The following is a 26,788-nucleotide window of genomic DNA, read 5'->3' as shown; positions in this document are numbered from 1 at the left end:
TCTTGGGTTTGGTGTGAGCTTGCAGCAAACACTGTAACTCTGTCTAAAATCATTGCAAACTAATGCTGGCTTTTAACAGGTTTGGGATCTTTTCCAAGTTAGGCTAAACTCTCAGCTTCCAGGAAGCTTTGTTGAAAGTCACATTGAAAGAAACCCATACTTTAGGCTGGCCTACCAATTTGCAAACCTTCAACAAACCTGAGGAGGAGGTGTTCTCTGGCCGAATGATATGACCTCTCACCCTAGAGAATACAACCTCTCACCCTGGAGGTCGTGACCTTTCACCCTGGAAATCATGACCACCCACCCTGTAGCTTACAATCAGTCCTGTCGAGTAAGAATATAAGAGGTAGGCGCAAGAGCAGCTCCTCACTCTATTCAACAGGATCATGGCTGATCTGATTGTGGCCTTGACTCTACTTCCCTGCCTGCTCCCCACAACCCTTGACTCCCTTGTGAATCAAAAATCTGTCTAACTCAGCCTTGACCCAGGACCCAGCCTCCACTGCTCTCTGAGGGAGGGAACTCCAAAGGTTAACAACTCTCTGAGAGAGGAAATTACTCCTTATTTCCATCTTAAATGGGAGACCCCTTAATCTGAAATTGTGCCCCCCCCCCACAGTTCTAGATTCCTCCACCAGGGAAAACATCCTCTCAATATCTACCCTGTCAAGCTCCCCAGAATCTTGTGTGTTTCAATAAGATCATTTCTTATTCTTCTAAACTCCGGTAAGTATAGGCCCATCCTACTCAACCTTTCCTCATAAGACAAACCCCTCATCCCAGGAATCAGCCTCGTGAACTTTCTTTGAACTGCCTCCAGTGTAAGTATATCCATCCTTAAACAAGGAGACCAAAACTGTACACATTACTCTAGGTGTGATCTCATCAATGTCCTCAACAACTGTAGCAAGACTTCCCTACTTTTCCCCCATTGTAATAATGGCCAACTTTCCATTCGCCTTCCTAATTACTTGCTGCACCAGCATACGAACTTTTAGTGACTCAAGGACACCCAGATCCCTCTGTACCGCAGCATTCTGAAGTCTCTCTCCAATTAAATAATACTCTGATTTTCTATTCCTCCTGCCAAAGTGGACAACCTCGCATTTTTCCACATTATTCTCCATCTGCCAATTTTTTGTCCACTCGTTTAACTTGTCTAAATCCCTTTGCGGACTCTTTCCATCCTCCCAACAACTTCCTTTCTTACCTACCTTTGTAGCATAGTAAATTTGGCTACAATACACTTGGTCCCTTCATTCAAGTCACTAATATAGATCGTAAATAGTTGAGGCACCAACAATGACCCCTGTGTCACTCCACCGGGTACAGCCAACCAACCAAAAATGACTCATTTATCCCGATTCTCTGTTTCCTGTTAGCCAATCCTCTGTCCATGCTAATATATTACCCCCAATACCATGAGCTCTTTGTGTTTGTGGTAACCTTTTATATTTCACCTTATTGAATGCCTTTTGGAAATCTATGTACACCACGTCTACTGGTTCCATTTTATACATCTGCAAAGGACTCGAATAAATTGGTCAAGCTGTCAAATCTGTTTTGATTTGAGGATTGTAATCGCCTGGCATTGCACCAGCAACCCTCAACATTATTTGACTTTCTTTTACTAAAGAGCGATGAAGGGGAAGAGATCCAGTGTTGACAGCTAAGCAATTAAATTAGGCAACTCTCACATTCCTCTCACATTGGAAGTGCAAGCTATTTGTCCATTACCACCATGCAGGCCTATCCCTTGCTGCCCAAGCCTCAGCCCTGTCTCTCCATTTCCTCACCATGTCCCTCTCCAGATGTCCCAGTGTCACCTTTTACTACAACAGCCTTCCTCAAGTCTCTTAGTTTCTGAGGCGAATGGCATGCACCTGACTTCCCTTTGTGACTCTTTTTGATGGTTCCAAGGGTAAAAAACAATACTTAATTCACGCACCTGCACATGATTTCGTGAGTGAGGAGCACACGACACATTTCTGGGTTCTTATCCTGCCCTTCATAAATGATAGCCTGAAATACAAGAGAAAAATAAATCGTTAGAACAATTTTTAATCTGTCTATTGGGGCTGAAGTTCCCAGTGCAGTACTCAGGGGGTGTGGCAGTGTCTGATGTGCCATCTTTCAGATGAGACCTCAAACTGAGGCCTCAGCTGTTTTCTCAAGTGGATGTATAAGATCTCATGGCACTATTCAGAGGAGAGCAGGGGAAATTTCCCTCTTTGCCCTTGCCAAAACTTATCCCTCAAAGAACATCACAAAATTGAACAGGTTATCTGGTCATTATCACATTACTGTTGGTTGGATCCTGCTGCCCGCAAATTGGCTGCCGCATTTCCTACATTAACAACACTTCAAACGTACTTAACTGGCAAAAGGCGCGAGGTAAATACAAGTTATTTCTTGATAGTTGGTGCATTGTGCAGTGTGGTGCTGAGCCACACCAAGCTAAAAGATTTCCCATTTGGGCAGAGTCAGTTGATCTTAACCAGTGTGGACGTTGCTGTGATTCTGTGCAGCATTGCTGGGTCGGGATCGTGGACGATCAGCTAAGGATTCCCAAATCCAGTGATTGCGGGGAGGAACTCTGGCTGATTTCCATCCTGATCCCATGGGCACTGAGTCTGACCATAGTGTCCATAGCACCCTCCCCAGTTGAGAGTTAAGTTCTGTAAAATCTGGAGCAGGCCTATAAGGCTCAGCACTTCAGTGGGCCTGACACGTTTGCACATTCGATGCGGATGCCCGCATTTCTCATTAGCCACTGAGTCATGGCCAGGAGTGCAGAGAGCGTCTAAACTGCAGAGCCTCGTGGTACAAGACCGGCTCTGTCAGGTGCCCTCAGAAGTATTAAAACAGATGGATTGAAATGAAGGAATGAATTGGTGGAGTTAAGAGCAAATTGAAAACTATTAGGATTATACACATGCAATGACACTTGGCTTATGAAGAAATATGGCTTCTTGCCTCCAGGACCTGGATCACTGAAAGCACAGCGCGGCTAAACGATATCTGTCACAGGATGGAGATTTTACATCTTATCGATCCTTTATACACCACTTCTCTCTCCATGTGCTATTGATCCATCTATCTGTATTCTCATCATTCATTAATCTAAGCGTGTTCCTGCCTTTCATTCATTTATCAATGTGTTCCTATCTGTCTAACTATCTGTTCAGCTAACCCTCCATTTATATCTTTGCATATCTATTTACCAATCCCTCTGGTTGGTGGTTTATCTCTGACTATCTGTCTATCTAGGTATATCTCCATCTGCCTATTTACCTTCTCTATCTATATTTCTGCTTATCTCTTTAACTATTGCATCATTCCATATTTATCAACTGTATCCATCCATGCATTTATTTATAAATGTTTATTTATATCTCCATTCATCTCTCTATATCTATCAACCTACCCAAATATATCAATGTCTATCTATCCAGATAAATCTATCCCTATCCATGGACCTGTCTAACTATATCTAACTCTCTGTATTCCTAGGCTCTCTACCCATCTATTCCTCCACCAAATGTAGGTGTAACGTTATGAATTGTGCTGAACTACCTTCTCATCTGATATTACTGGAGCTACTTGAATTAAAGGGGTATGGGGAAAGAGCAGGTCGGGTGGTGGGGAGGGGGGATAAGTGGAACTAATTGGATAGATCTTTCAAAGAGCTGCAATTGGCAGGATGGGCCGAATCACCTCCCTCTGTGCTGTAAGATTACAATTCCATGAAGAGACTGACAATTAAAGGGAGAAATAAAGTACTTGATGCACAATGGCGTGCAGGGAGTTTGCCAAATATACAGCTCCTTTTCCTCTGGCCTAACCCTATCCAGATTCATAAGAGATGTAAACAAGGTAAATTGGTGGTTAGCTGGTGTCGTGCTGAGGCTTAATAGTAGGCCTGTAGATTGGCTAAGTGGGCCAAGGACTTACAATGTTCCATAGGAGCACATGAGATTGTAAGCAGTACAGAAATTAATAACCTGATGCATGAAGTCCACACTGCAACAGCAACCTGCATTTCTATATCGTGACTGAAAATAGCAAAAGGAAATGTAGGACAGAGGTCTTGCAAGCTTTTCCTCATCCACATCTCAATCGATGCAGGGATAGGATTCCTAAGTATGAGAGCAGAAATAAAAACCCTGGAATCTTTGAAGAAACAGTTGGATGCCACAATGGTGGTAATGGAGAGTCTTTCTCGACAGAAGGGATAAAGTGGACCAAACATCCTTCCACATTTGTACTCGTCTCGTCTTGCTGATAAAAAGGGCAGGGGCCGAGGTGGGGAAGAACAGCAGAAAAAGATGGGAAGGGAATAATCAAGGATTGCAGGTTGAAGAATGAATCTCTCATTCTTAAACTGATGAGCTATTTTTGTGCTTTTTAAAGTGAGGGACGTCACTGCTGGGGAATGAAATGCATGCCAATCAAAGGTAGAATAGAGCTCATTCTACTCTGCCTCAACTTTCAAAGAGCACCCCCTACTGTAGCATTGTGGTAGTTCCTTACCATTTCCCACAAGTGACCTCTGCGTGAGATTTATAAATTGGCACTGAACGAGGGACAGTTTTGCACTGTGGGCCCATGCACATTACGAGTTGGATTAACACTACCCAAACTCACTAACTGAACCCAGTTATACATGCAAGTCCAGAAAGGCCTGTTTACAATGGAAAACCCACAGATACTTAAAACGATTGTATGGTGCTCCTCTGTCTGCTGCGAAAACATGGGTCTAAACTCAATTCTTTTTCCCATTCTCAAGATGAGGGCATTGCTAGAAAAGCCTGGTATTTATTGTCCATTCCTAGCTGCCCTAAGAAAGTGGTGGCGAGCTTTCTTTTTGAACATTGGCGATGTGTGTAGGCAGTTTGATACAACAGAATGGCTTGCTAGGCCACTTCAGAAGTCTAACAGTCCCGTTGGTGTTTATTCTTTTATTCTTTCAGGGGGCGTGGGCATCACTGGCTAGGCCGGCATTTATTGTCCCTCCCGAATTGCCCTTGAGAAGGTGGTGGTGAGCCGCCTTCTTGAACTGCTGCAGTCCGTGTGGTGTAGGTACACCCACAGTGCTGTTAGGGAAGGAGTGTCAGAATTTTGACCCAGCGACAGTGAAGGAACAGCGATACATTTCCAAGTCAGGATAGTGAGTGGTTTGGAGGCGAACTTCCAGGCAATGGTGTCCCCGTGCGTCTGCAGCCCTTGTCCTTCTAGATGTTAGATTTGGCAGGTGCTATTAAAGGAGAATTGGCGGGTTGCTGCAACGCATCTAGTAAATGGTACACTGTGGAGTCACATACAGCCCAGGCTGAGAAGGACAGCAAGTATCCTTCCCTAAAAGACATGAGACCAAGTTACTCTACATGGATAATGTTTCCTTTAAAATAGCAACATAGGAATATTATAGGGATGAGGTAATTGCATCACAAGTCATTTCCATTCTGTGGATCATGAGACAAAACGTTACATATTTACCAAGTTCAAAATTACTGCCATTAAACTACTCTTTTCTATATGCAGTACATCAGTTTTCTGCCTATATGTAGATGTCTCCATGTAATTCACAGAATTGTCCAGCACAGCAGGAGGCCATTCAGTCTATCATGCCTGTGATGGCTCTTTGAAAGAACATTGGAAGTAATGCTCCAAGTCCGTTTCCCTGTTCTTGTTCCATAGCCCTGCATTTTTATTTTCCTTTCTAAGCAAAAATTCAACTCCCTTTTCAAAGTTACTATTGCATCTGCTTCCACCATATTTTCAGACAGTGCATCCCAGATCGTAACAACTCACTGCATGATAAAAAAAATCTCCTCATCCCCCCCCGCCCTTCCTCATTTGTCAATTATCTGGTTATCAATCTGCCTGGAAGTGGAAACAGTTTCTCCTTCATAATATTGAACATCTCTCTTTAAAACTCTCTTAATCTTCTCTGGAGAACAATCTCATCTTCCCGAGGCTCTCTACATAACTGAAGTCCCTCACCCCCAGTACCATTCTAGTAAATTTACTCTGCACCTTCTCCAATCCTTGACATCCTCCCTAAAGGGTAGTGCCAGGAGTTGGACAAAATACCCCAGTTGAGGCCTAACCCTAATAAAGGTTTAGCACAACTTCTTGGCTTTTGTACTCTCCGCCTCTATTTATAAAAGCAAATATCCCATATTCTGTTTTAACAGCTTTATCAACTTGCCCTCAACCTTCAAATATTTGTGTATGTGAACCCACAGATCTCCTGCATCCTGTAAAAATTATTTTCGGTTTATGTTTTTTCATGTTGAACTGGCATATGCCTTTCTGTGCACTCTCTCTCTCTCTCGCTATGTCAGTCATTGAATCCCTCCGTGACCTTGCCCATCCCTATCTGTACCTCCTCTAGCCTTAAAACACTCCTAAACCTCTGCACTCCATCAATTGTGGCCACTTCCACATTCCCTATTTTAATTGCTCCACCACTGGCAACTGTGCCTTCAGCTGCCAAGGCCCTAAACTCTGCAGGTATTCCCTCCCTGTATCCCTCCATCTCACAACCGTTTCCTCCTCTTTTAAGGTGTTCCTTAAAACCTACCTCCTTGACTAAGCTTTTGGTCACTTAATTGCCCCAATATCTCCTTATGGGGGCTCAAGTTTTAATTGATAATCATTCCTGTGGGGTGCTTGGAGACGTATTACTATGTTAAGCTTGAAAGAGCAGTAGAAACACTCAAAAGAGAATTAGGTAACTACTTGAAGGGGAATAGAAATGACAGGACCATGGGGAAAGAACAGGGTATTGGGATTAACTGAATAGCTTTCCAAAGAGCCAACAAGGGCACATTGGGCCAAATGGCCTCCTTGGTGCTCTGCCATTCTATGATTCTCTGAAAGGCACTACATAAATACAAGTTGTAATTGGTGTGTGGCCCTGCCTGCTTTCTTTCCCTCCAGCTGTTCCCTCCCCACCTGACGCTTTCCCTCACTATAATCTCTCAGTGTGGAAAAAGGAGGCAAAGGGGAAAGTAGGGAGATGGTGGTGCAGTGGTAATGTCCCTAGCCCATGAATCTAGTGGTCTGGGCTAATGCTCTAGGAACACAGGTTCAAATCCCACCATAGCAGCTGGTGGAATTTAAGTTCAACTAATAAAATCTGCAATCAAAATCTATGGCAGGACTTTACACCAGGCAGGTGTGCACCTGACCATGAACCAGCATGAGATGGCATTGGGCAAGCATCCTGCCTGCAAGCGATCTTCAGATTGGCACATATGACAGTTAGACCATAAGACATAGGAGCAGAAATTAGGCCATTCAGCCCATCAAGTTGGAAGTGTGCCCGCCAATAATTAGGAAGGCAATCGAATGTGATTTTTCGTGGCCTGTCCCAATTTTACGATTGGCGGACAGGCCAATCTTTAAGTTTTTGCTCAAACCTCGACCCAGGACGGGGTGAAATCTCCACGGGGAAATAAAATAAAAAGAGAAATCAGAGGACTGTTTTATTTTTATGAGGTACGCTTTCAGGTGCTCGGTTGTGTTGTGGGGACATTTGTTGCAGCGTTTTTGTGCTTTCTTTTATTACTTGGAGGTCTGCGGCTCCCTGAGGCGGCTGTCAGGAGGCTCGGCGGAAGCAAGCGCTCACCAGCACCCGCGGTGATGTCGGCGCCCGCCTTCTCCCCCGCCCCCCACCAGCAGCGCGTGTTTCACGTTGGCTGGCCGATAATTGGCCGGAGTGAAAAATCGCAGGTCGGGGGTCGATCGCAGTCAGGAGCCCATCTCCCGTCCGCTCCCGGGCCCCGCCGATCGCGAGTGCGACAACTTCAGGCTCTAGTCTCAGTAATGGTGACCATGAAGCCATCAATTGTGGTAAAAACCCATCTGGCTCACTAATGTCCTTGAGGGAAGGAAATCTGCCGTCCTTACCTGGTCAGGCCTACATGTGACTCCAGACCCACAGCAATGGGGTTGACTCTTAACTGCCCTCTGAAAGGGCCTAGCCAGCCATTCAGTTCAAGGGCAATTAGGGATCAGCAACGAATAAAGGCCTTGCCAATGACGCCCACATCCCATAAAAGAATAGACGAAAAAATTAAAAAGGAAAGGAATCATCATGTGGCGCAATAGAGCGATGCAAACCATAATAAGCAAGCAGGCTTGTGCATCGATCCTGGATGTGTGGAAAGGGAGGAGGAGAGAAGGACAGAAAAAATGGGTGAAGCAGTAAACAGATAGTAAGAAAAAGTGAAGGGACACATCATGAGCAATGAATATATAATACCGCAAATACACAAATCCACAAGTTTATAATGTATTCTTTAGCACTGGATTGAATCTATTAGGGCCGAACACAGGCAATGACACCCAGTTTATGAAGAAAAATGGTTTCTTCATTGCTAGAATATAACATTGTGTGCAGTGGCAACAGACAGTATCTATCTACATAATAAACTGTCAGGGAAAGGTCGTTGGTATCTGCTCTCTGTGCATCTCTATCTTGCACAGATACTGCGTGTAGACAGATACAAAGGCCAAGAGAAATACATCACCACAACAATCCTTCACCTGAATCTTTCTACCCGCCCTCAAGTCTACTCTTAGTGATTCCACCACCCCGCCCGTATCCCTGCCTTCCACCCAACCCTTCCTGGCACCAGGATTTCCACACCCCGCCACCCCACCTCATCCTGGGTGGCCATCCTTCATTGTTCAATAGGCTATTTGACCAAGGGAGGCATCACGTCCTGTCCTGTTCACCTGAAATTGGCAAGTGCATACTTTCCAGCAAGGGATCATTGGGCGACAATTGCAAGGGGAAGGCCTGCCTGGCTGTTTTTATTTTCTTCTTCCTATCTCCTAACACAGGGGCACTGAGGGCCAACTGTGGCACCACAGCATTGTGCCCCAGCTGACAGTCTCATCCAGCACTGACCAGTAATGCAGTCTACTGCAGGATTGGAGTAGGAACCTCCAGTTGAAGAGATAGCACTGGCACAGGTGTGATAGGTCGAATGGCCTCCTCTTGTACTGTACTTTCATTGTCTATAAAGAAAAGCCCCTCAGCCCATCTGCTCATCCTTCCTGAGTACCATCGACCCTTCACTACCCGTCTTATAAGAGTCTAGTGTCCCGGCCTCAGCCAAACTATCTGAGAGCCCAATTGGTTCCTTGGTCACTCTCTGTACAGGAGAATCTGTCCTAAATCGGTTCAGCACAGTCCTGAACATGTGTTCTCTTATCCGACTCCCCTGGACTATCAAGGAAACATACTTACGCAAAGAAGGAGGCTATTCAGGCCATCATGCCTGTGCTGGCCCTTTGAAAGAGCATTGAAAGTAAACCCGTTTTATATGTAACTGGAAGCTGCATGCTAGAGTTTATGTAATAATTCCTCCCAGCTCATCCCTTCTAACCCTGTGGATCAGCCTCCTCACAGTCCCCTACACGGTTCCCTGTCCGCCTTTGTTTTGCATCAACCAGAACAGCGTGCAGTGGAGTCTCACTTCCTAGTGCTGTAAATGCAACTGATTCAACTACATCAACATCGCAGAATCACAGAATTATCATAGCACAGAAGGAGACCATTTGGCCCGTCATATCTGTGCTGGATCTCCAAAGCAGCAATTCGCCTATTGCCGCCTTCTCCCCGTAGCCCTGCACATTCTACCTTCTCAGGTAATAATCCAATTTCCTGTTGAATGCCTTTGATTGAACCTGCCTGCATCACACTCCCAGGTAGTGCATTCCAGATCTTAAACATTCGCTGCATGAAAAGTTTTTCCCCGTGTCGCTATTGCTTCTTTTGCCAACTACCTTAAATCTGTGCCCCCTTGTTCTCGAACCTTCCACCAATGGGAACAGTAACTCCCTATCTACACTATCCAGACCCTTCATAATTTTGAATACCTCTATCAAATCTCCTCTCAACCTTCTCTTCTCCCAGGCGAACTGTCCCAACTTCTCCCATCTACCTATGTAACTGAAGCTCCCCAACACTGGAACCATTCTCGTCAATCTTTGCTGCACTCTCTCTAACTCCTTCACATCCTTCCTAAAGTGTGACACCCAGAACTGGACACAATACAACAGTTGAGGCCAAACCAGTGTTTTATACAAGTTTAGCTTGCATTGATATAGCACCCTTAACATAATAAAGGTTCCAGGCCGGTTTACAGGTTTGTTAATAGATAGAAATTTGCACCATGCATACAAGGATATCATAGGACAGGTGGTCAACAGCTTAGCCAAAGAGGTAGGTTTTATTCGTCAAAGAGGTAGGTTTTAAGGAGAGTGTTAAGGGCAGAGAGAGAAGTAGAAAGGTTTAGGGATGGAATTCCAGGGGCCAGGCAGCTGAAAGCAAAGCCACCAATGGTGGCGATAAAAACTGGGAATGTGCAAGAGGCCAAAATTAGAGGAAGACAGAGAGGTCAGAGGCCTGTAGAGCTGGTCCAGGTTACAAAAATCAGGAGGGAAAGGCCAATGAGGGATTTGAAAACATGGATGAGCATTTTAAAATCAAAGGCACTGCTCAACCATTATGGGTTAGCGAGCATGGGGGTGATGGGTGAATGGGGTTTGGAGTGAGTTAGAATTCAGAAACACAAAGCAGCAATCTGCGCACTTTGTCCTCACCGCCTCACACTGCTTTGACCTACTGAGTGCCAAGTCAAATATCATTCTGTCAGCTCTCTTTAAACTTTGCATTTGATGGGATCCATCCCACCCCCTCAAGGTTGGAAACCTCTGATTTTTATGCCCAATATAGGCAACACCTTACATGGTCTCCACTGACCTTCACTTGCCACTTATTGGCCCAGCCATGAACCCTGCCAAGCATTCTTAGTCTGATTTGTCTGCTTTCCTTTTAAGTGAGGCCATTTGTGTCTGTAAAACGATTGTTTGGAAAAAGCTTCTTGAGCTGGGGCCGGGGGTTGGGAAAGTGAGGTGTGGAGCCAGAAGTAAATCTCATTGTGCATTTCCTTTGGGATGGTTCAGTAATGAAAGGTATTTTTCAAATGGTGGCCAGATACTGCGTGATACCTCTAAATGTAAACTACTTTTGTTTTTATTTTTACTTATTCATTCCCAAGATTTTGGGTGTCGCTGGCTAGGCCAGCATTTATTGCCCATTCCTAATTGCCCCTGAGAAGGTAGTGGTGAGCTGCCTTCTTGAACCGCTGCAGTCCGTGTGGTGTAGGTACACCCACAGCGCTGTTAGGGAGGGGATTCCAGGATTTTGACCCAGCGACAGTGAAGGAACGGTGATATATTTCCAAGTCAGGATGGTGAGTGACTTGGTGGCTAACAAGGAGATGGAGGGTTGCCCAACATGTCTGCTGTCATCACATTCAAGTAATTCCGACTGTTAGGATTCAGCTGCAGCACAGTGGGTGGCAACCTTGCCTCATGAAGGCTAAGAGTTCAAGTCCCACTCCAGAGGCTACAGCATCAAAAATCTAGGCCAACACTCCCAGTGTGGTACTGTGGGAATGCTGCACTGTCTGAGGCTCCATCTTTCAGATCAGAAGATAAACTGAGGTCCTGTCTGCCTTCTCAGATGGACTTGAAAAATCCCATGGCACTATTTCAAAGATGCATTCGAGAGTTCTCCCAGTAACCTGGTCAATACTTGTCCTTAATATCACCAAGAGCCATTTATCTGCTCATTATCTCATCGTTATCTGTGGGAGTTTGCTGTGTACAAATTGGCTGCCGCGTTTCCCACATTATAACAGTGACTACACTTCATTGGCTGTAAAATACTTTGGAACGTTCTGAGGAATAGAAATGTGTTCCACGCATCTCTGGGCCGCATTCCTGTTCAAACAGCCCTACAATGCTGCTGGAACTAAGAGAGAGATAGCGAGAGGACAACTTATTTCTATGGGAATCTCAGGTTTACAACAGGAGCGAGAAACCAGGTTGCCTTTTCTGCCCCGCACCCTCGCTCACTACAGCTCATTGCACAATGGGTGAATGTACCACCCCATAGAACTGAGAACAGTGAACGTAACACATTCCTGGACCATGTGTAAGACAGGCAGCTACTGCCCAGTCTAAATCCAGAGGGGAGCACCTCGCTTATTAAAACAATAGACAGCACATGCGTGGATGGCTCCGATCTGACAGGAAGTACGAAGTGCATGTGTGAAGATAGAAGGAAACCTGCTCGCGCTTGTGGCGACAGTTTGTTTTTAATGAGTCTATGGAAAGCCTTTACTTCTGAATTTCCAATATCACTGAGAGGCCCATGAATATTGCCTTTGCTCCAAAGAGAAGGAGAAACTAACAGCTGAGTCCAGTCCTGGTGAAGCAATGCTCTAATTTTAAAATTGTCATCCCATATTCAAATTTCTCCTTGGCCTTGCCTCCTCCTGATCTCTGTAACCGCATCCAGCCCTACAACCCTCCCAAAATCTCTGTACTCCTCCAATTCTGGTCCCTTGAACATCACCTATTTCCTTTACCCCAGCATTGCTGAGCCATCAGCTACTATGGCCTAGCTCCTCATCCTGCCTATGTCATTAGGGACCACAACAACTGGGTCCTCCCTCTCCCATTGCCAGTTCCTCTCCAGCCCTGAGCAGATGTCCTGACCCCTGACATCGGGCAGGCAACACAGCCGTCTGGACTCTTGCTCTTTGCTGCAGAGAACAGTATCGATCCGCGTCACTGTACTGTCCTCTACTACCACTACATTCCTTTTTGCTCCCCCCCCGCCTACTTCAATGACTCCCTGTGCCACAGTGCTATGGTCAGTTTGTTCATCCACCCTGCAGCCCCCACTCTCATCCATACAAGCTGACAGAACCGCAAACTATTGGACAATTGCAAAGGCTCACACTCCCTCACCTGCCTCACTCTCAGTCACACCCTTTGCCGCTGACCAAATCAGAAGACCCTATTCTAAGTGCGTGATTGCCTCCTGGTACAAAGCATCCAGGTAACCGGTCCCCCTCGCTGATGTGTCGCAGTGTCTGCAGCTCAGCCTCCAGCTCAATGACCCTGAGCTGAAGCTCCTCAAGATGCAAACACATACTGCAGATATGTTTGCCCTGGATCACACTGGCCTCCAGGAGCTCACATACACTGCAGCCATGACACATCACCTGCACTGCCATCCTTAATGTGCTATAGTTTGTATACTATTTTAAACCTTAAGACTGAAATAGACTTTAATCACTTAGCAGATACTCACCAAACAGAGTAGAGTAAGAACCAATTGCCACAGGGTGAAAAAGGTAGAAAAAGCAAAAGGAAAGGAACACCTCCTTCCCCTCCTCACTGAACTCCCTCATTCACCAAACTCCCAGGTATACACTCAGTTCCAAAGCTGCACTCATATGCCTTAGCTACATGAAAGAACCCTGAATTTATAGTAAACTGAACAAGAGCTAGAGAAACCAGATTCAACCAGTTAGCTAATTAACTACTCAGCTTTCTCAGCAGAGTGTGTTTACTCTGTCTAAGGCTGGAAGAAAGGAAGAAACTTAGGCTACTTACACAGTATTTTCCATTTCTCCTGATTGCAGACTAAACTTGATTTTTTTCAAGGTCAAGATTAACACTTTAAACTCTCCCACTCATCATACTCCCAGATATGCACTCAGTTCCAAAGCTATACTCATTTACCTAGTGAGTTAATTACAACAAATTTCAAGTGTGTTGCTAGGAGTTTAGCCCACAAATCCACTACAATGGAGTAAAAATAGTATCTAAATATCTCTCTGGAAAAAGAATTGTGCAATAAAGTGAGGGAAAAAAAGAACTTGCATTTATATAACACCTTTTACCTCCTCAGGACATCCCAAAGTGTTCTACAGCCAATTAAATACTTGAGTATTGCTGAAAAGGAGACATATTGTCAAAGCTTCTCATCTTGCACTCATCAGGACAGACACAAGAATGCCAAATTTCAAAGGGAGCAAGAATTTATACCACATGAGAAAAGGGTGCTGACTCTGATTGGTCGAGTCAATTAAGTACTTTGGAAATTCAGTCACTCTGACTATGAGAAGAGACAATTTTTACGCAGCAAGATTTCAAAAACATGGAAGGTGGGATTGTGATCTGATCACAGAATTATACAGCACAGAAGGAGGTCCTTCAGCCCATCATGCCTCTGCCAGTGATAGAGCCTATTGGCTTGGGAGTGGAGTTTGTGGCAGGGGGATTTCATCCCAATTGATGGAAATTGCTGCTCATCCAATACAGGATTCAGGCAAGGAGTCTGAACAAAACCAGAGATGGCGAAGATATAAGGTACAGGATTTTCAAGCTCATTTAAAAGTTGTGAGCATTAGTTTCTTTGGCGACTGGAAAAACCCAGTCTACAGGTTAGCCATAAGGAACAGACTGTTGTCTGCTGCTAAAAAAAAGCAACGGAAAAACAGACATAGCATGGGAATGAAAGGTTATGACCTTGGGCAAGGCAACACAAAAATGATAGAACAGGCAGCACAGAGGCATAAGTCTCAAAACCAAAATGAACTGTGCTATCATCAGGAGAGGCATAGGATGAAGACAAGGAAGTATGTCTTTGGCCAACATTCTTCTCCCAGGACAACAGACAATCCTACACTCTGAATCATATTCCATGGTTGTGAATGGTATTTAGATCTGTAGTTTATTGTTCTTCAGTCAAATGCAATGCTTGGTAACCTTAATACCAATTTCTGTAGTTATCTGTTTTTTAAATTCTTTCATGAGATGTGAGTGCCACTGGTCAGGCCAGCATTTGTTGCCTATCGCTAATTGCCCTTGAGAAGATGGTGATCAGCCACCTTCTTGATCTGCTGCAGTCCATCTGGTGTAGGTACACCCACAATGCTGATAGGTTATACAGGAACAATCGAAATAATTAATCATACTAATCCTACTGAGGGGTTGAGAGGAGTAGTGGTGAGGTAGAGCTGGTAGATCAGTTCGGAGAAGGTTCACTTGACTCATTCCTGCGAGGAAGGGCTTATCTTATGAAGAAAGGTTGAACAGGTTAGGCCCATACCCATCGGACTTTAGAAGAATGATAGGTGATCTTATTGAAACATAAGATCTTGAGGGGACTGGATAGGGTCGCTACTGGGTAAGTGTTTCCACTTGTGGGGGAAACTAGAACTCGGGGACATAGTTCAAGAATAAGAGGACTCCCTTTTAAGGTAGAGAGGAGAAGATTTTTCTCTCTCAGAGGGTCATCAGAGCCTGACCCCAGAAGGTAGTGGAGACTGGATCTTTAATTTTATTCAACACTGAGTTGGATAGGTTTTTGTTGCACACAAGAATGAAGGGTTATGGTGGGGGGGTGGAGGTGAGGGAGGGGGGTGGAGCTGAGGATGGGTGGTGGGGGAGAGTGCAGCGTGGAGGCAGACAGGAAAGCAAAGCTGAGACCACAACCAGATCAGTCATAATCTTATTGAATGGTGAAGCAGTCTTGAAGGGTCGAAAGGCCTACTCCTGCTCCTAAGTCTTATGCTCCCATATGGGAACCAATGCTGTGTTTTCAGATGATGCCACCAAGGGGCAGCATTTAGGTGATGAATAGGACAGGGCCAAGGATTGATCCTTGGGGGAACACCAGAGCTAACGGTGCAGGAGAAGGAAGAGAAGCTATTGCAAGTACGCCCTAGTAATGACTGGATAGATAAGAATGGAACCAGGCAAGGGCAGTACCACCCAGCTGGACAATAGAGAAGAAGTGGTGGAGGAAAATGGTATGGTCAATTGTGTCAAGAGCTGCAGACAAGTCAACAAGAACAACGTTCATATAACATCTTTAATGTAGCAAAGCATCGAAAAGTGCTTGTCTAGGGTGTTATCAATGAAAATGTTTTTGAAACTTAGCCACATAAGGACAGATGACAAGGATGGCCATTTTAAAATTGTGTTGTTGTCTGACCAGGAGTCAGAACAGGTCAGTAAGCACACCGATGATGGGTGAACAAGGCTTGGTGCAAGTTAAGATATGGGCAGCAGAGTTTTGGATGAGCACAAGTTTATGTAGGGCAGAAAATGGGAGGGCGGCCGGGAGAGCAGGAGAGGGCAGTCAGGTCCAGGGGTAATGAAGACATGAGGGCTACAGCAGCAGATGAGGTGAGGAGGACAAGGGACAGTTTATCACAGCAGTCACAGTAGATATCATTCGTAACTTTCAGAAGAGCTTTCTCGGTGCTCGGAATGGGCAGCATTCTCATTGCAGAAGTTCAAACATTGCAGGAGTTGTAGGAATGATGAGCATGGATCTGAGCGGAAGTAGAAAGAGACTGAGAGATATGGCCCAGATTAGTAGATGAAGATATAGGAAAGATGTCCAGGCCTTGGAGAGTGCGCAGAGGAGATTTACTAGAATTGCACCAAGGATGAAGGACTTCAACCATATGGAAAGATTGGGGCAACTGGTGTTGTTCTCCTTATAGCAGAGGAGATGTGATAGAGGTTTTCAAAATCATGAATGGCTTGGATAGGATAAATAAGGAGAAACTGTTTCCCGTGCAGAAGGTTTGGTAATCAGAGGATACAGATTTAAGGTGATTGGTAAATGAACTAGAGGCAAATACATGAGGAAATACTTCTTTACAAAGAAAGTTATAGCGATTTGCAGTGTACAGCCTGAAAGGCTGGTGGCATTTTTATCGCCCATCCCTAATTGCCCTTGAGAAGGCAGTGGTGAGCTGCCTTCTTGAACTGCTGCGGTCTGTGTAGTGTAGGTACACCCACAAACATTTGAAGAGGAAGGAAATGATAGGGCTAGAGATAGAAGTGGAAGGCAATGGCAAGCCACCACTGACAAAACTGCCCGAGAAAATGGCTCTGGTTGAAGCATCAGCAGACAATGAGCCAAAGACCTGCCTTTGAGCAGCATACACATGGAATGGAATTGAATGGAATCGAATGGAGGTAGCTCTACAAAAGAGCCAGCACAGAAAGGATAGGCCAAATAGCCTACTTTGTTCTGGATCATCCTATGATCCTACGATAGTGCCACTGCTAGAATCTCTTATGTTCTCCTGAGACAGATGAAAAATGCAAGATCTGGACATTCTTCTCAAAGGATGAGTCTTCGATCTATTCAACTGCCTGTGCTTCGAACACAATACAATCTCCTCCTAATTAACACATTACAAGTTAAAGCAAGTATTTTTACTCTGGATGAGAATTCCAAAGGCAATTACCAATAATAAACAAATCTGTAAACCCTTCGTTGCAGCCTATTTAAGAATTAATTCTGCAATTTGCTCGACCTAGCAACAGTAAAGACTTGAGAGGGGAAGAAAGGTGATCATTTTAGACAGTGGTGTGTTTTTTCTTTTTGCTATCTTGATGCTAGGAAAGATCACAAGCATTTGGGATGGGCTGAGCTGTTCCTTTTTATCCCAAGTTCATGATCCTCAAGTGTTAGGACAGAGTCAATGTCCGGAATCTTCCAGTCACCCCCTCCCCCGACAGTGGGTCCGGTGAGCCACTGAAATCTCTGTTCACATTGGCAGGACCGGAAGATCCCATCGACGTGAGGGGTTGGAAAATTCCGGCCAATAGGTGCTCCCAATGTTCATGTCTGTCCTACACTTTAAGACAATTCAAGTTTTTTTTTAACAACTTGAACATCTGCCTCCTTCGATTATAACATAGTAACAAAAGTAATCCACTCAGCCCCTCAAGTCTGTCCCGCCATGCAAATTAGATCATGCCTGATCTGTATCTCAAATTCCATCCAACTGCCTTAAATCTAAAACCCTTAATACATTTGCCTAACAAAAATCTAGCAACCTCAGTTTTGTAACTTTTGATTGACCCCCCACCCCCCCAGCAGCTGTTTTGGGGGGAAATACCCAAATTTCCACGACCCCTTGTGTGAAGAAGTGCTTCTTGACCACATCTCTAAACGGACTGGCTCCAATATTAAGGTTATGGACTGCACCACCAGAGCAAATAGTTTCTCTCTGTTTACCCTATGAACACTTTTAACTGTCTCATCAATACCTCCATTAGATAAATCTATACTGTGTTCATTTATTTCAATAAAAGTCATTTATACGTTCAGTAAGGGGTGTTTAAATCCCATTTCTGGGTTTGAAGAAGGAAAGTAGCTTTACAGGCCACACTCTTGGCTTAGATAAAGTAAGGAGAAAGTAAGTCCCATGACAGAAGTGCTGGTAACATATTTAAGGTGATTGCAAAAGAACCAGATGTGACTTTTTTCATGTAGCGGGTTGTTGTGACCAGAAACGCTGTGCCTGATAGGCTGTTGGAAGCAGATTCCATTGTAATATTCAAAAGAGATTTGGATAAAACCTTGACGAGGGGGAATTTGTACAGCTATGGGCTAAGAACAGGGGAGTGGAATTCATTTGGCAGCTCCTTCAAAAGCTGGCACAGGCACGATGGGTCAAATGATCTCCTTCTGTGCCGTAATTCCCTTGCTCCATTTGATTTTCTGGACTGGATTCGGGCAGCTTGAGCGAGTCAAATGAATTTTCCAAAGAAATTTTTCCTTGCTAGCCCTGTGTTTCTCCTGGGTTCCCCCACCTCTCCTAGGAGAATAGGTGAGGATCGGGGAAGTGCTTTGGGCCATCATGGCTTGAGAGGCAGTCTCGGTGGGCCAGCTGCTCTTGGGTGTTCACATGTTTTTCAAGGAATGGCCTAACTGTCCCACCCTGAAATTCAGTTCAGGGTGATGTGTCCTACTCAGTATTGGACTTCCACCTCAATGGCTGAACGCAAATTCAGCCTTAACTGATTTAAAAGACTCTGCATGGTGGTTACAAAATGAGTTCCCAGTCGGTATGAGACGGCAGCACACAATTATCCGCAATTGTCATTAACTTTCTAAACTGATTCAGAGAGATTACTGGCCTGGGAAATAGACACTCTGATGCCCGAGTGGCAGCACATTGTTCAGGCACTGCAGATGCATTTAACTTCCCCCGTATCTCCTCTGGGAATGTTCAATGGTACAGTCTAGAGAAAGCTTTACTCTGTATCTAAACTATGCTGTACCTGCCCTGAGAATGTTGAATGGAGCAGTGTAGCACTCTTTATCTAACCCATACTGCGCCTGCCCTGGGAGTGTTTGATGAGGGCAGTGTAGAGGGAGCTTTACTCTGTATCTAACCCCATGCTGTTCCTGCCCTGGGAGTGTTTGATGGGGACAGTGTAGAGGGAGATTTACTCTGTATCTAACCCCGTGCTGTACCTGCCCTGGGAGTGTTTGGCGCAGCCACTGGGTGTCTCATAAGTATCCTTCCTCACAAAACAACATCCCTCAAACAAAAGGGAAAATGTCAGGTAAATCAGCGAGTGCTTTATACCTCAATATATCCTTATTGAGGGTTTAATATTTGAGTAGTATGGTTCTGGAATGTTAGAGATGGTATGCTGAGTAATGTAGTATTATGCTTCCCATTCATTGTTGGCTGAATTTGAAATGCACAATTTTAAAGCTGCCTTTAAAGGAAATAATTGAAATGATACTTAAAGTGCTAATGTTAATGTCATTTTTTTTTTGCATATCTCTGAGGTACAAAGAAACAAAGGCAAATAAATCTCAGTTCGCTTGCATTTAGCTGCCTCGATAATAAATTACTCAAACAGAAATCGAACAACCAGACCAAAACGTTGTGCGAACATTTCCCAAACTGCAGCCGATACGGTCCTTTCCAAGGCTTTAATTTGCGTCTCACGCGACCGCAGAATGCGTAACTAGCAATTTAGCACCTCACTGCAGCATTGCGGCAAAGCTGTGTATGAGCATTCGTTACACCCGGGGGGGCGGAGGGGGTGGGGGGGGTGGGGGGTGGGGGAGGGGGGGTGGGGGGTGGTGGGGTTGGTGGTGGGGGTTGATGTGGAAGAGGAGGTGGTCATTCTGGCAAGGAGGCACAGAGGCAGGAGAATCCTGCCAAAGTCCAAATTAATTTCAGTGGCGACACGGAAGAACACATCTTGCAGTTATTGATTAGCAACAAAGGAAAACACAACACACAACAATTCAATACTTCGATGTCTCACCCTGTTGCTATTAATAACAAATCGAGACAGTCCCACCACATCGTTAGCACAGTGATTATGTTACCCGAAGCTCGTTTTTAAAACAAAATTTCATTTGAAAACAGATTACTGCAAAAAAATGCCTCCTTTTTTTAAAAAAAAAATGTCAAAGCAGTGGATTTTGAGAATTAACAGGTTTGGTTTCAGTCGGATGGATTTATCAGATTGAGAGGCACAATTGCTTTTGAAAAGGTGCTCAGATTGGGAAGGCAACAGTAAACCTTGACTGACTAATCAGATAGATTTGTTACTATACATTTGACAGTAGAAAACCCCTACCTGTTTGGTCATTGAGTCTATTAGCCGTACAAATAAATCCTGTTCTGTTCGAATTCCTGTGTGAGAGGGTGAAAAAGATGGAATAAATTCAACGAAATCTTCCTCCTGCCATTTTTTTTTAAAAATCAGGCCCATCCCTGCCTAGAACATGACAGTGCTGTTCATTTCATGTAAAAGAAAAAGTGTCATTTTAGTGTTTTTAAGAGAAAGAGCTTTGTAGGACATTTTTCTCAGCACAGAATCACCCATCCCAAAAAAACAACTCAGACCGTTCATTGTTTGGAGCTGAAACTTGAACTGTCTCAAGAGGTCAAACATTAAACTGTCTGTTGTTTACAGATGCTGCCAGTTGTGCTGGGCATTTCCAGCATCTTTTTTTTTATTTCAGATTGGCAGATGGTAACATGACATTTAATCCCCCTGCCCTCTCTCCATCTCTTGTCGTACCTTTCCCAATTCCTTTAACTTTAGTCTTCCCTCTAAGTCTTTCTCCTGTGCCAGTCTTTCACTAGTTCCCCCTTTCCATCCCTATCCTAATACCGCTCACGTTGTCCTTCACCCGTGCAGTTTCACGTTCCCATTTCCTTTTTAACCTCTCCCGAAAAAGAAACTGTTATACCCTAGATGGATTTTCGGTTCTCCTCGTCCCCCGATCGCCGTTTGTACTTAAAATCTTCCTGGCCAAGGGACTCAGGCAGGGCGAGTCGAACCTGAGCCCGGGCCAAACAAGCCTCCCCACTCCACTTTTAACAGAGCAAGCTGGAAAGGAGTGATATTGTAAATAGTTCAGTGTTGTCACTGTCTTGCGAACTGCGAAGGAACCTGCGGTTTTTTGTTTTGTAATGAAATATAACTCACTCACTCGTTAATTCAGCAGAACCCGGCAACAGATCCGGATTGATCATTGTATGTGTGTGTGTGTGTGTGTGAATATATGGGACATATTAAAGATGAAAGTTAATTCAGTGCCGGCCAGTTAAAGGCAAAGCAAATCTCTCTCTCTCTCACACACACACACAAGCGACGGCATAAATATATTTAGCACTTCACAATTCTTACACGTTAGCAGCTCTTTGGAAATATCCTCAGCTTTTACGTCAATGAAGAAAATGACAATGTCAAAACGCGATTAAAGTTTTATCTTACATCAATGTAAAACTAAACAGGAGCTCAGGGTATTATGTAAACGATTCCTCCTTAAAAATCAGAAGTGAGATTTAAACCAGATGTATGAATAATTACTTTAAAAAAAAACCTCTTCACACGTTTATTAAATTATGTCCCTAAGCGTCAGAAAATCCATAGTTAGACAGATGACTTTGTAAAAAAAAAAAATTATTGACTTAATATAAAGTTTTGTGCAGAAGTTTTCGGATTCCATGCTCATTTTCTCCGTCTACAAATCGCGCCTTTAGGCTGCAGGTGATGTGAATGTTTTCCCGCAGAATTGTTTACTGCGAACATCGGAGAACTAACAATTCCGTTCAGAAAATGTCAACATCAACACTGCTGTGTCCTAATTCGGAGCTGCTATCTCTGATCGCCGGTGTTTATATTTATTTTTAAGAGTTTTGACAAAAATCATTCTTTTTGTTTCCCCCTTTTCCACGCCTGTCAGTGTATTTTTTTTTTACACATTTGAAAAAACGCTATTGTCATCTGAGAATTGTATTGGAATCGTTTTATCCAAGCCACACTCTAGGTTTAATTGTAAGTAAGGTGTGCAACTCAGATTCTGGCCTCTGGACGGGGCAATAACCCCATGCAATGAAAATAAAAACCTGGTCTTAAAAGAGGGCAAAGCACAGCTTTGTTTTAGCAGTTTATTTATTTTATTTTATTTTATTTTGCCTGCTCGCTTCCCGATGCCGCTTGTTGCAGCCTTACCGTTGCTGTACAGGAGCTGTAACTTGTAGTGAACCCCGTTGTTTGTTTTCTCCCCATTCTGTTCCTGCGGAGAAGCGACGACACAGTATGTTTAAAAAAAAAAGCACCATTTAAGATCGAATGCAAGCCGCAGAAATGCAACTTTGCATTTCATCCGAGTTTTGTTGACAAGAAGATGAAGGAAGGTGGGAGACCAGGCTGGTTGAATTTCGCACGGATTTCGCGGGCATGTTGGAGAGATGCTGCTGAGTACTTCCAGCATTTTCTGTTTTGTATAAATATATATATATATATATTACAGATACATAAGAGACGGACGGACGCTGATGGGGGGAGTAATTGGTGCCCACAGTACCCGTGTCTCCTCAGCCTCCAAGGTCGTGGGGCGCCGGGGAACTGGAGTCAATAGGAGCAGGTTTAATAAGAAAACGCGCAGAGACTGAGGAGGGATAGTTGGATAGCAACATTAGGGGGGGGGAAAATGTTTTTAAAAATATTAAAAATAATTCCAGAGGAAATTTAAAATGAGTACGTTTGAGGGAAGGGAGGAGAAACAACATAAGGGATCATGATCATGAACTGGAAAGAGTTTCAGCAACTTCAACTCTGGGGTAGGGAAATAAACCAACTGGAGAAGAAAAAACTGACGCCAAAAACTAACTCTGGAAGGATAAAGACACCTGGTCAAAAGGAACAAGGGAGGCGGTGGAGAGGGGGTCGCGAATTAAGGAAGGGTTGAAAGGAAAGGATGGATGAAAATGTGAAAAGAGGCGAAACTTACTTTGTCCTTTTCCACAAAGTCCACGAACGCCGTCCTCTCGATCTCCACAGGTTGACCCTGCCGGTCGTAGAGAGCCAGAACAAAGTGGAAGAAGTTGGACTTGCGGAGGTTGGAGGGTGGCTGTTTCTCAAAGTGTGACCGGGCTAAACCGACCCCACTGCGGGTGAAAAAAAAAGGGAAAAGAAACCACAGTACAAAGCTCCGGTTAAATGGGACAAGACATTGAGGAGGGGTGGGGTGGGGATGGAAACGGCGCCTCTCAAGACAACTAAAAGCAACAGGAGAGGAAGGGGGACTTGCATCGGTTGTGTGTGTGTGTGTTTGGTGAGGGGGAGAGAGGGAGGGCGGTGGAAGCAACCTTAACTTCACTTTGCGGCGAGAAATTGGGGAAATAAAAAGAGTTTGTAAGATGAGGTGTTCAATGTTCAATGAGATTATCAGCACCTTGTCTTGTTACCGGGTGGGGATGGGAGTTGCGGACCGCAGATTGCCCCGATTCATTTACACAGCAACGGGACTTGGAAAGTTGCTTTTTTTTTGGGGAGGGGGGGAAGAAAAGTTTGAGAAGATAAAAGGCTGAAGGGAATGGAAAACAATTAAAAACTTCGCGTGTGTCATTTTGCAAGTTAAAGTGCCATTCTGCTACAAACCGGACTGAAATACAAAAGGGAGGGAGGGAGGGAGGAGGGGGTGAGCGAAAGCAGGGATTGAGGAAGGGGAAAACTAAAGGGAATAATTTAGGAAACTTGTTTTTTTTTTCTCTTGAAACTTTTTATTGTTAGGGGTTACACATCGTCCCGTGCCAAAGAATGAAACGGGAAGAATAAGTAGGAAGGAAGATGGAATTCACAGGATTCAGGATTAAGGGTTTTTTTAAAATATATATATGATTGTTCAATGCTGATTTTTCATCCAGTATGAGAGTGACCGAGGGGAACAGAGAAAGAGAGAGAGAGAAAGTTTCAGAAACGGTCTGAGAGAGGTGGCCGAGATCTGTTCAAAAGTGTCTTACCAAGATATGGGGAGGAAAGCGGGAGAAGGTTGGGGGGTGGGGGGTGGTTGGTGAGAGAAAATAGGAAATAGGGGAAAGGGGCAAAGAGGGAAGAGAGAGAGAGAGAAAGAAACGGAGGGAAAGGAAGAAGACAAAACTAGTGCAATTAGAGGGGGCAAAGGAACAGGGGGGAATACAGAGAGAGGAAAAAGAGGAAAGGAAAATACGGAAACATAGAAGCAACAACAGCCGAAAAAAGAGGGAGAAATAGAGAAGGACGGAAAGAGAAAAGGCGTGAAAAAGAGATAAACGGAGAGAGGGTTGAACCGGAGAGTAAATAGCGGAAAAAAAAGCCAACGCGCGGAAAAATAACGGTGAAGTCTAGGACTGAACATTTAATTTTCACCGGACTAGTAGATCCCTATGAGAAAACAGGCAAAGCACACGCCGTGCAAAGTAGCAGCGGCGCCCAGAGAGTTCGGAGCTCCCGGTCAGCGGGCTGGGGACAAGAATTGAAGGGGGTGGTGGGGAGAAGGGGGAGGCGGGGGGTGGCACTCGGTCACTGGGACATGGGGGGGCAACAAGAACAATTCAAGCCAAAAGCACACCCTCCCACCTCCCAAGCAAAGGAACTATGCGGGGAACCGCACTAACCTCTGAGCCGCTGTGTTTGCGTCCAATATCCCGCCCGACTGCATCCAGGATCGGACAGGATTCATCCCAGCAACCAAGGGCTCTTCTTTCATGGTTATCCCACCTCTCGGAATGGTTTCCTGGAGAGCAAACATCAATGCAGCCTTTTCGTTGTTTGTCTGTCTGTCTGTCTTGTTTGTTTGTTTGCTGTCTTGGATCCCACTTTGTGCTTCCAAAGGGAGACACAATAGTTAATTCTGGGGAGATGTTTTTCTTGTTTGTGTTGTGTGTGTGTGTGTTGTGTGTGTGTGTCTGTCTGTCTGTCTGGCGTATCAATTGCAGTGAGAAGCTTCGCACGATTTCGCTCCCTGTCCGCTGGGCACACAGATTCCCCGACCAGTCAATTGATCTGTCTTCACTCCACTGATCGGAGGAGACTTGCTGGCACTTGAGAATTGCTTTCACTGAGAAATTAACATGTTGGCTTTCTCCTCTTAAGAGAGATCTTCAGATTCAGCTGGATAAAGTTGAAAGCGGTTGGACCAGCAGAATGTAATATTTGTGGATTGAGAGAGACAGAGAGAGAGAGACAGAGAGAGAGAGAGGTAGAATGTGAAAAAAAAGAATCGTCAGTTCCTGGTGAAAGCAGCGCTGCGAATAGTGAGTTATCCATGTACGAGCCAGAGTCTGAGGAGGGGTTTCTCTTTTTGCTTGCCTTCCCCCCCCCCTCCCCTCCCTCCCCTGGGGGAGACTAGCCTGGATCTGCAATTGCCTCCTATCCCCTCTCTCTCCTTCTCTCTCTCTCTCTCTCTCTGAGTCCCTCCGCCCCCCTCCCCTCCCCTCCCTCCTCCCCGAGTCTTTGTGTCTCTGCTATCCCAAAGGAATGTACCTTCTCCCGGGCTCGCCACTTGCCAACTCTCCCTCCCTCCCACCCACCCCGGGGAGAGGGAGGGAGAGAGAGAGAGAGAGAGAGACTCTGCTGCCTCTGATTGACACTCAGGAGGTGGGATCAATGCACACCAAATTAGGACATCTTTATTTAAATCACTCGGGCTGGCTTCCACCAGGATTGGCTGGAGGTTGGGGCGGGTTTGCGATGTTGCCATCGGTCATCACTCTCGTCATCTCCCCGAGTTCCAAATAAGAAGTGAATTCCCAGGTAAAATGTCCTTTTAACTCCTTCACGACCAACTGGATCCCATTCAGGCAGGGCAGGATAACAGCAACGTCCCCAGCCACTGTCACCAGGGGCGTTAATGACACGCTATTTAGTACAGCAACCCCCCCTCCACAACAACCACGCCACATTGAGTTCAAGCAATTGTTAATCTTTTAGAAATAAGATTTTTTTTGGGGAAAAAAAAGGTAATGCCAAAGCTTCATAATATGCCTGCAACCCTCGTCACACACGCTCAGCTAACAGCAGTAACTATATAAAGTTGTTAACTGTTTTGGGAGCTGTCTGCGAGAACGATTGCATTGAGATAAAAGCAAAATCACTGCGGATGCTGGAAATCTGAAACAATAACAGAAAATGCTGGAAAATCCCAGCAGGTCGAACAGCATTTATACTGTTAAATTTATACTGTGCAGTATAAATTACTGTACAGTATAAATTTCATCACATTTTTACTTCTCCTTAGCTCTGAAGAACAGTCATACAGACTCGAAGCGTTAGCTCTGTTTCTCTCTCCACAGATGCTGTTAGACAGGCTTTGGGGAGTCAGGAAGTGAGTTACTCGCCGCAGAATTCCTAGCCTCTGACCTGCTGTTGTAGCTACAGTATTTATGGTTTTTTTAAAAAAATTCGTTCATGGGATGTGGGTGTCGCTGGCTGGGCCAGCATTTATTGCCCATCCCTAATTGCCCTTGTTGGGAGGGCATTTAAGAGTCAACCTCATTGCTGTGGGCCTGGAGTCACATGTAGGCCAGACCAGGCAAGGATAGCAGATTTCCTTCCCTAAAGGACATTAGTGAACCAGATTGGTTCTAATGACAATTGGCAATGGTTTCATGGTCACCATCAGACTTTTAATTCCAGATTTTTATTAAATTCAAATTTCACCATCTATCATGGTGGGATTCAAACCCAGGTCCCCAGAGCATTATCCTGGGTCTCTGGAATACTAGTTAGTGACAATGCCACTATGCCACTGCCTCACTCTGAGGCTCCCCTGTGTGGC

At 44.8% G+C, this 26,788-nt stretch overlaps 1 protein-coding gene across 8 annotated transcripts in view; it reads right to left on the bottom strand.

The window, feature by feature from the left end:
* Positions 1–25,285, bottom strand: part of LOC144688054 (transcription factor COE3-like) — a 573,849-nt gene extending 548,564 nt beyond the window's left edge. For all 8 annotated transcript variants that reach the window (XM_078554698.1, XM_078554702.1, XM_078554699.1 and 5 more), the window contains exons 1-5: positions 24,627–25,285; positions 22,982–23,138; positions 22,201–22,264; positions 20,314–20,369; positions 1,952–2,025 (exon numbers count right to left, since the gene is read on the bottom strand). In XM_078554698.1, coding sequence (XP_078410824.1) covers positions 1,952–2,025; positions 20,314–20,369; positions 22,201–22,264; positions 22,982–23,138; positions 24,627–24,760 — 485 coding nt within the window. In that variant the 5' untranslated portion in view covers positions 24,761–25,285. The remainder of the gene's footprint in view (positions 1–1,951; positions 2,026–20,313; positions 20,370–22,200; positions 22,265–22,981; positions 23,139–24,626) is intronic.
* Between the last annotated feature and the right edge of the window lie 1,503 nt (positions 25,286–26,788).

Source organism: Cetorhinus maximus, chromosome 1, assembly GCF_964194155.1.
Source record: "Cetorhinus maximus chromosome 1, sCetMax3.hap1.1, whole genome shotgun sequence".
In the NCBI taxonomy this organism is placed as follows: Eukaryota; Metazoa; Chordata; class Chondrichthyes; order Lamniformes; family Cetorhinidae; genus Cetorhinus; species Cetorhinus maximus.
This window is presented reverse-complemented; position numbering and strand designations above follow the sequence as displayed.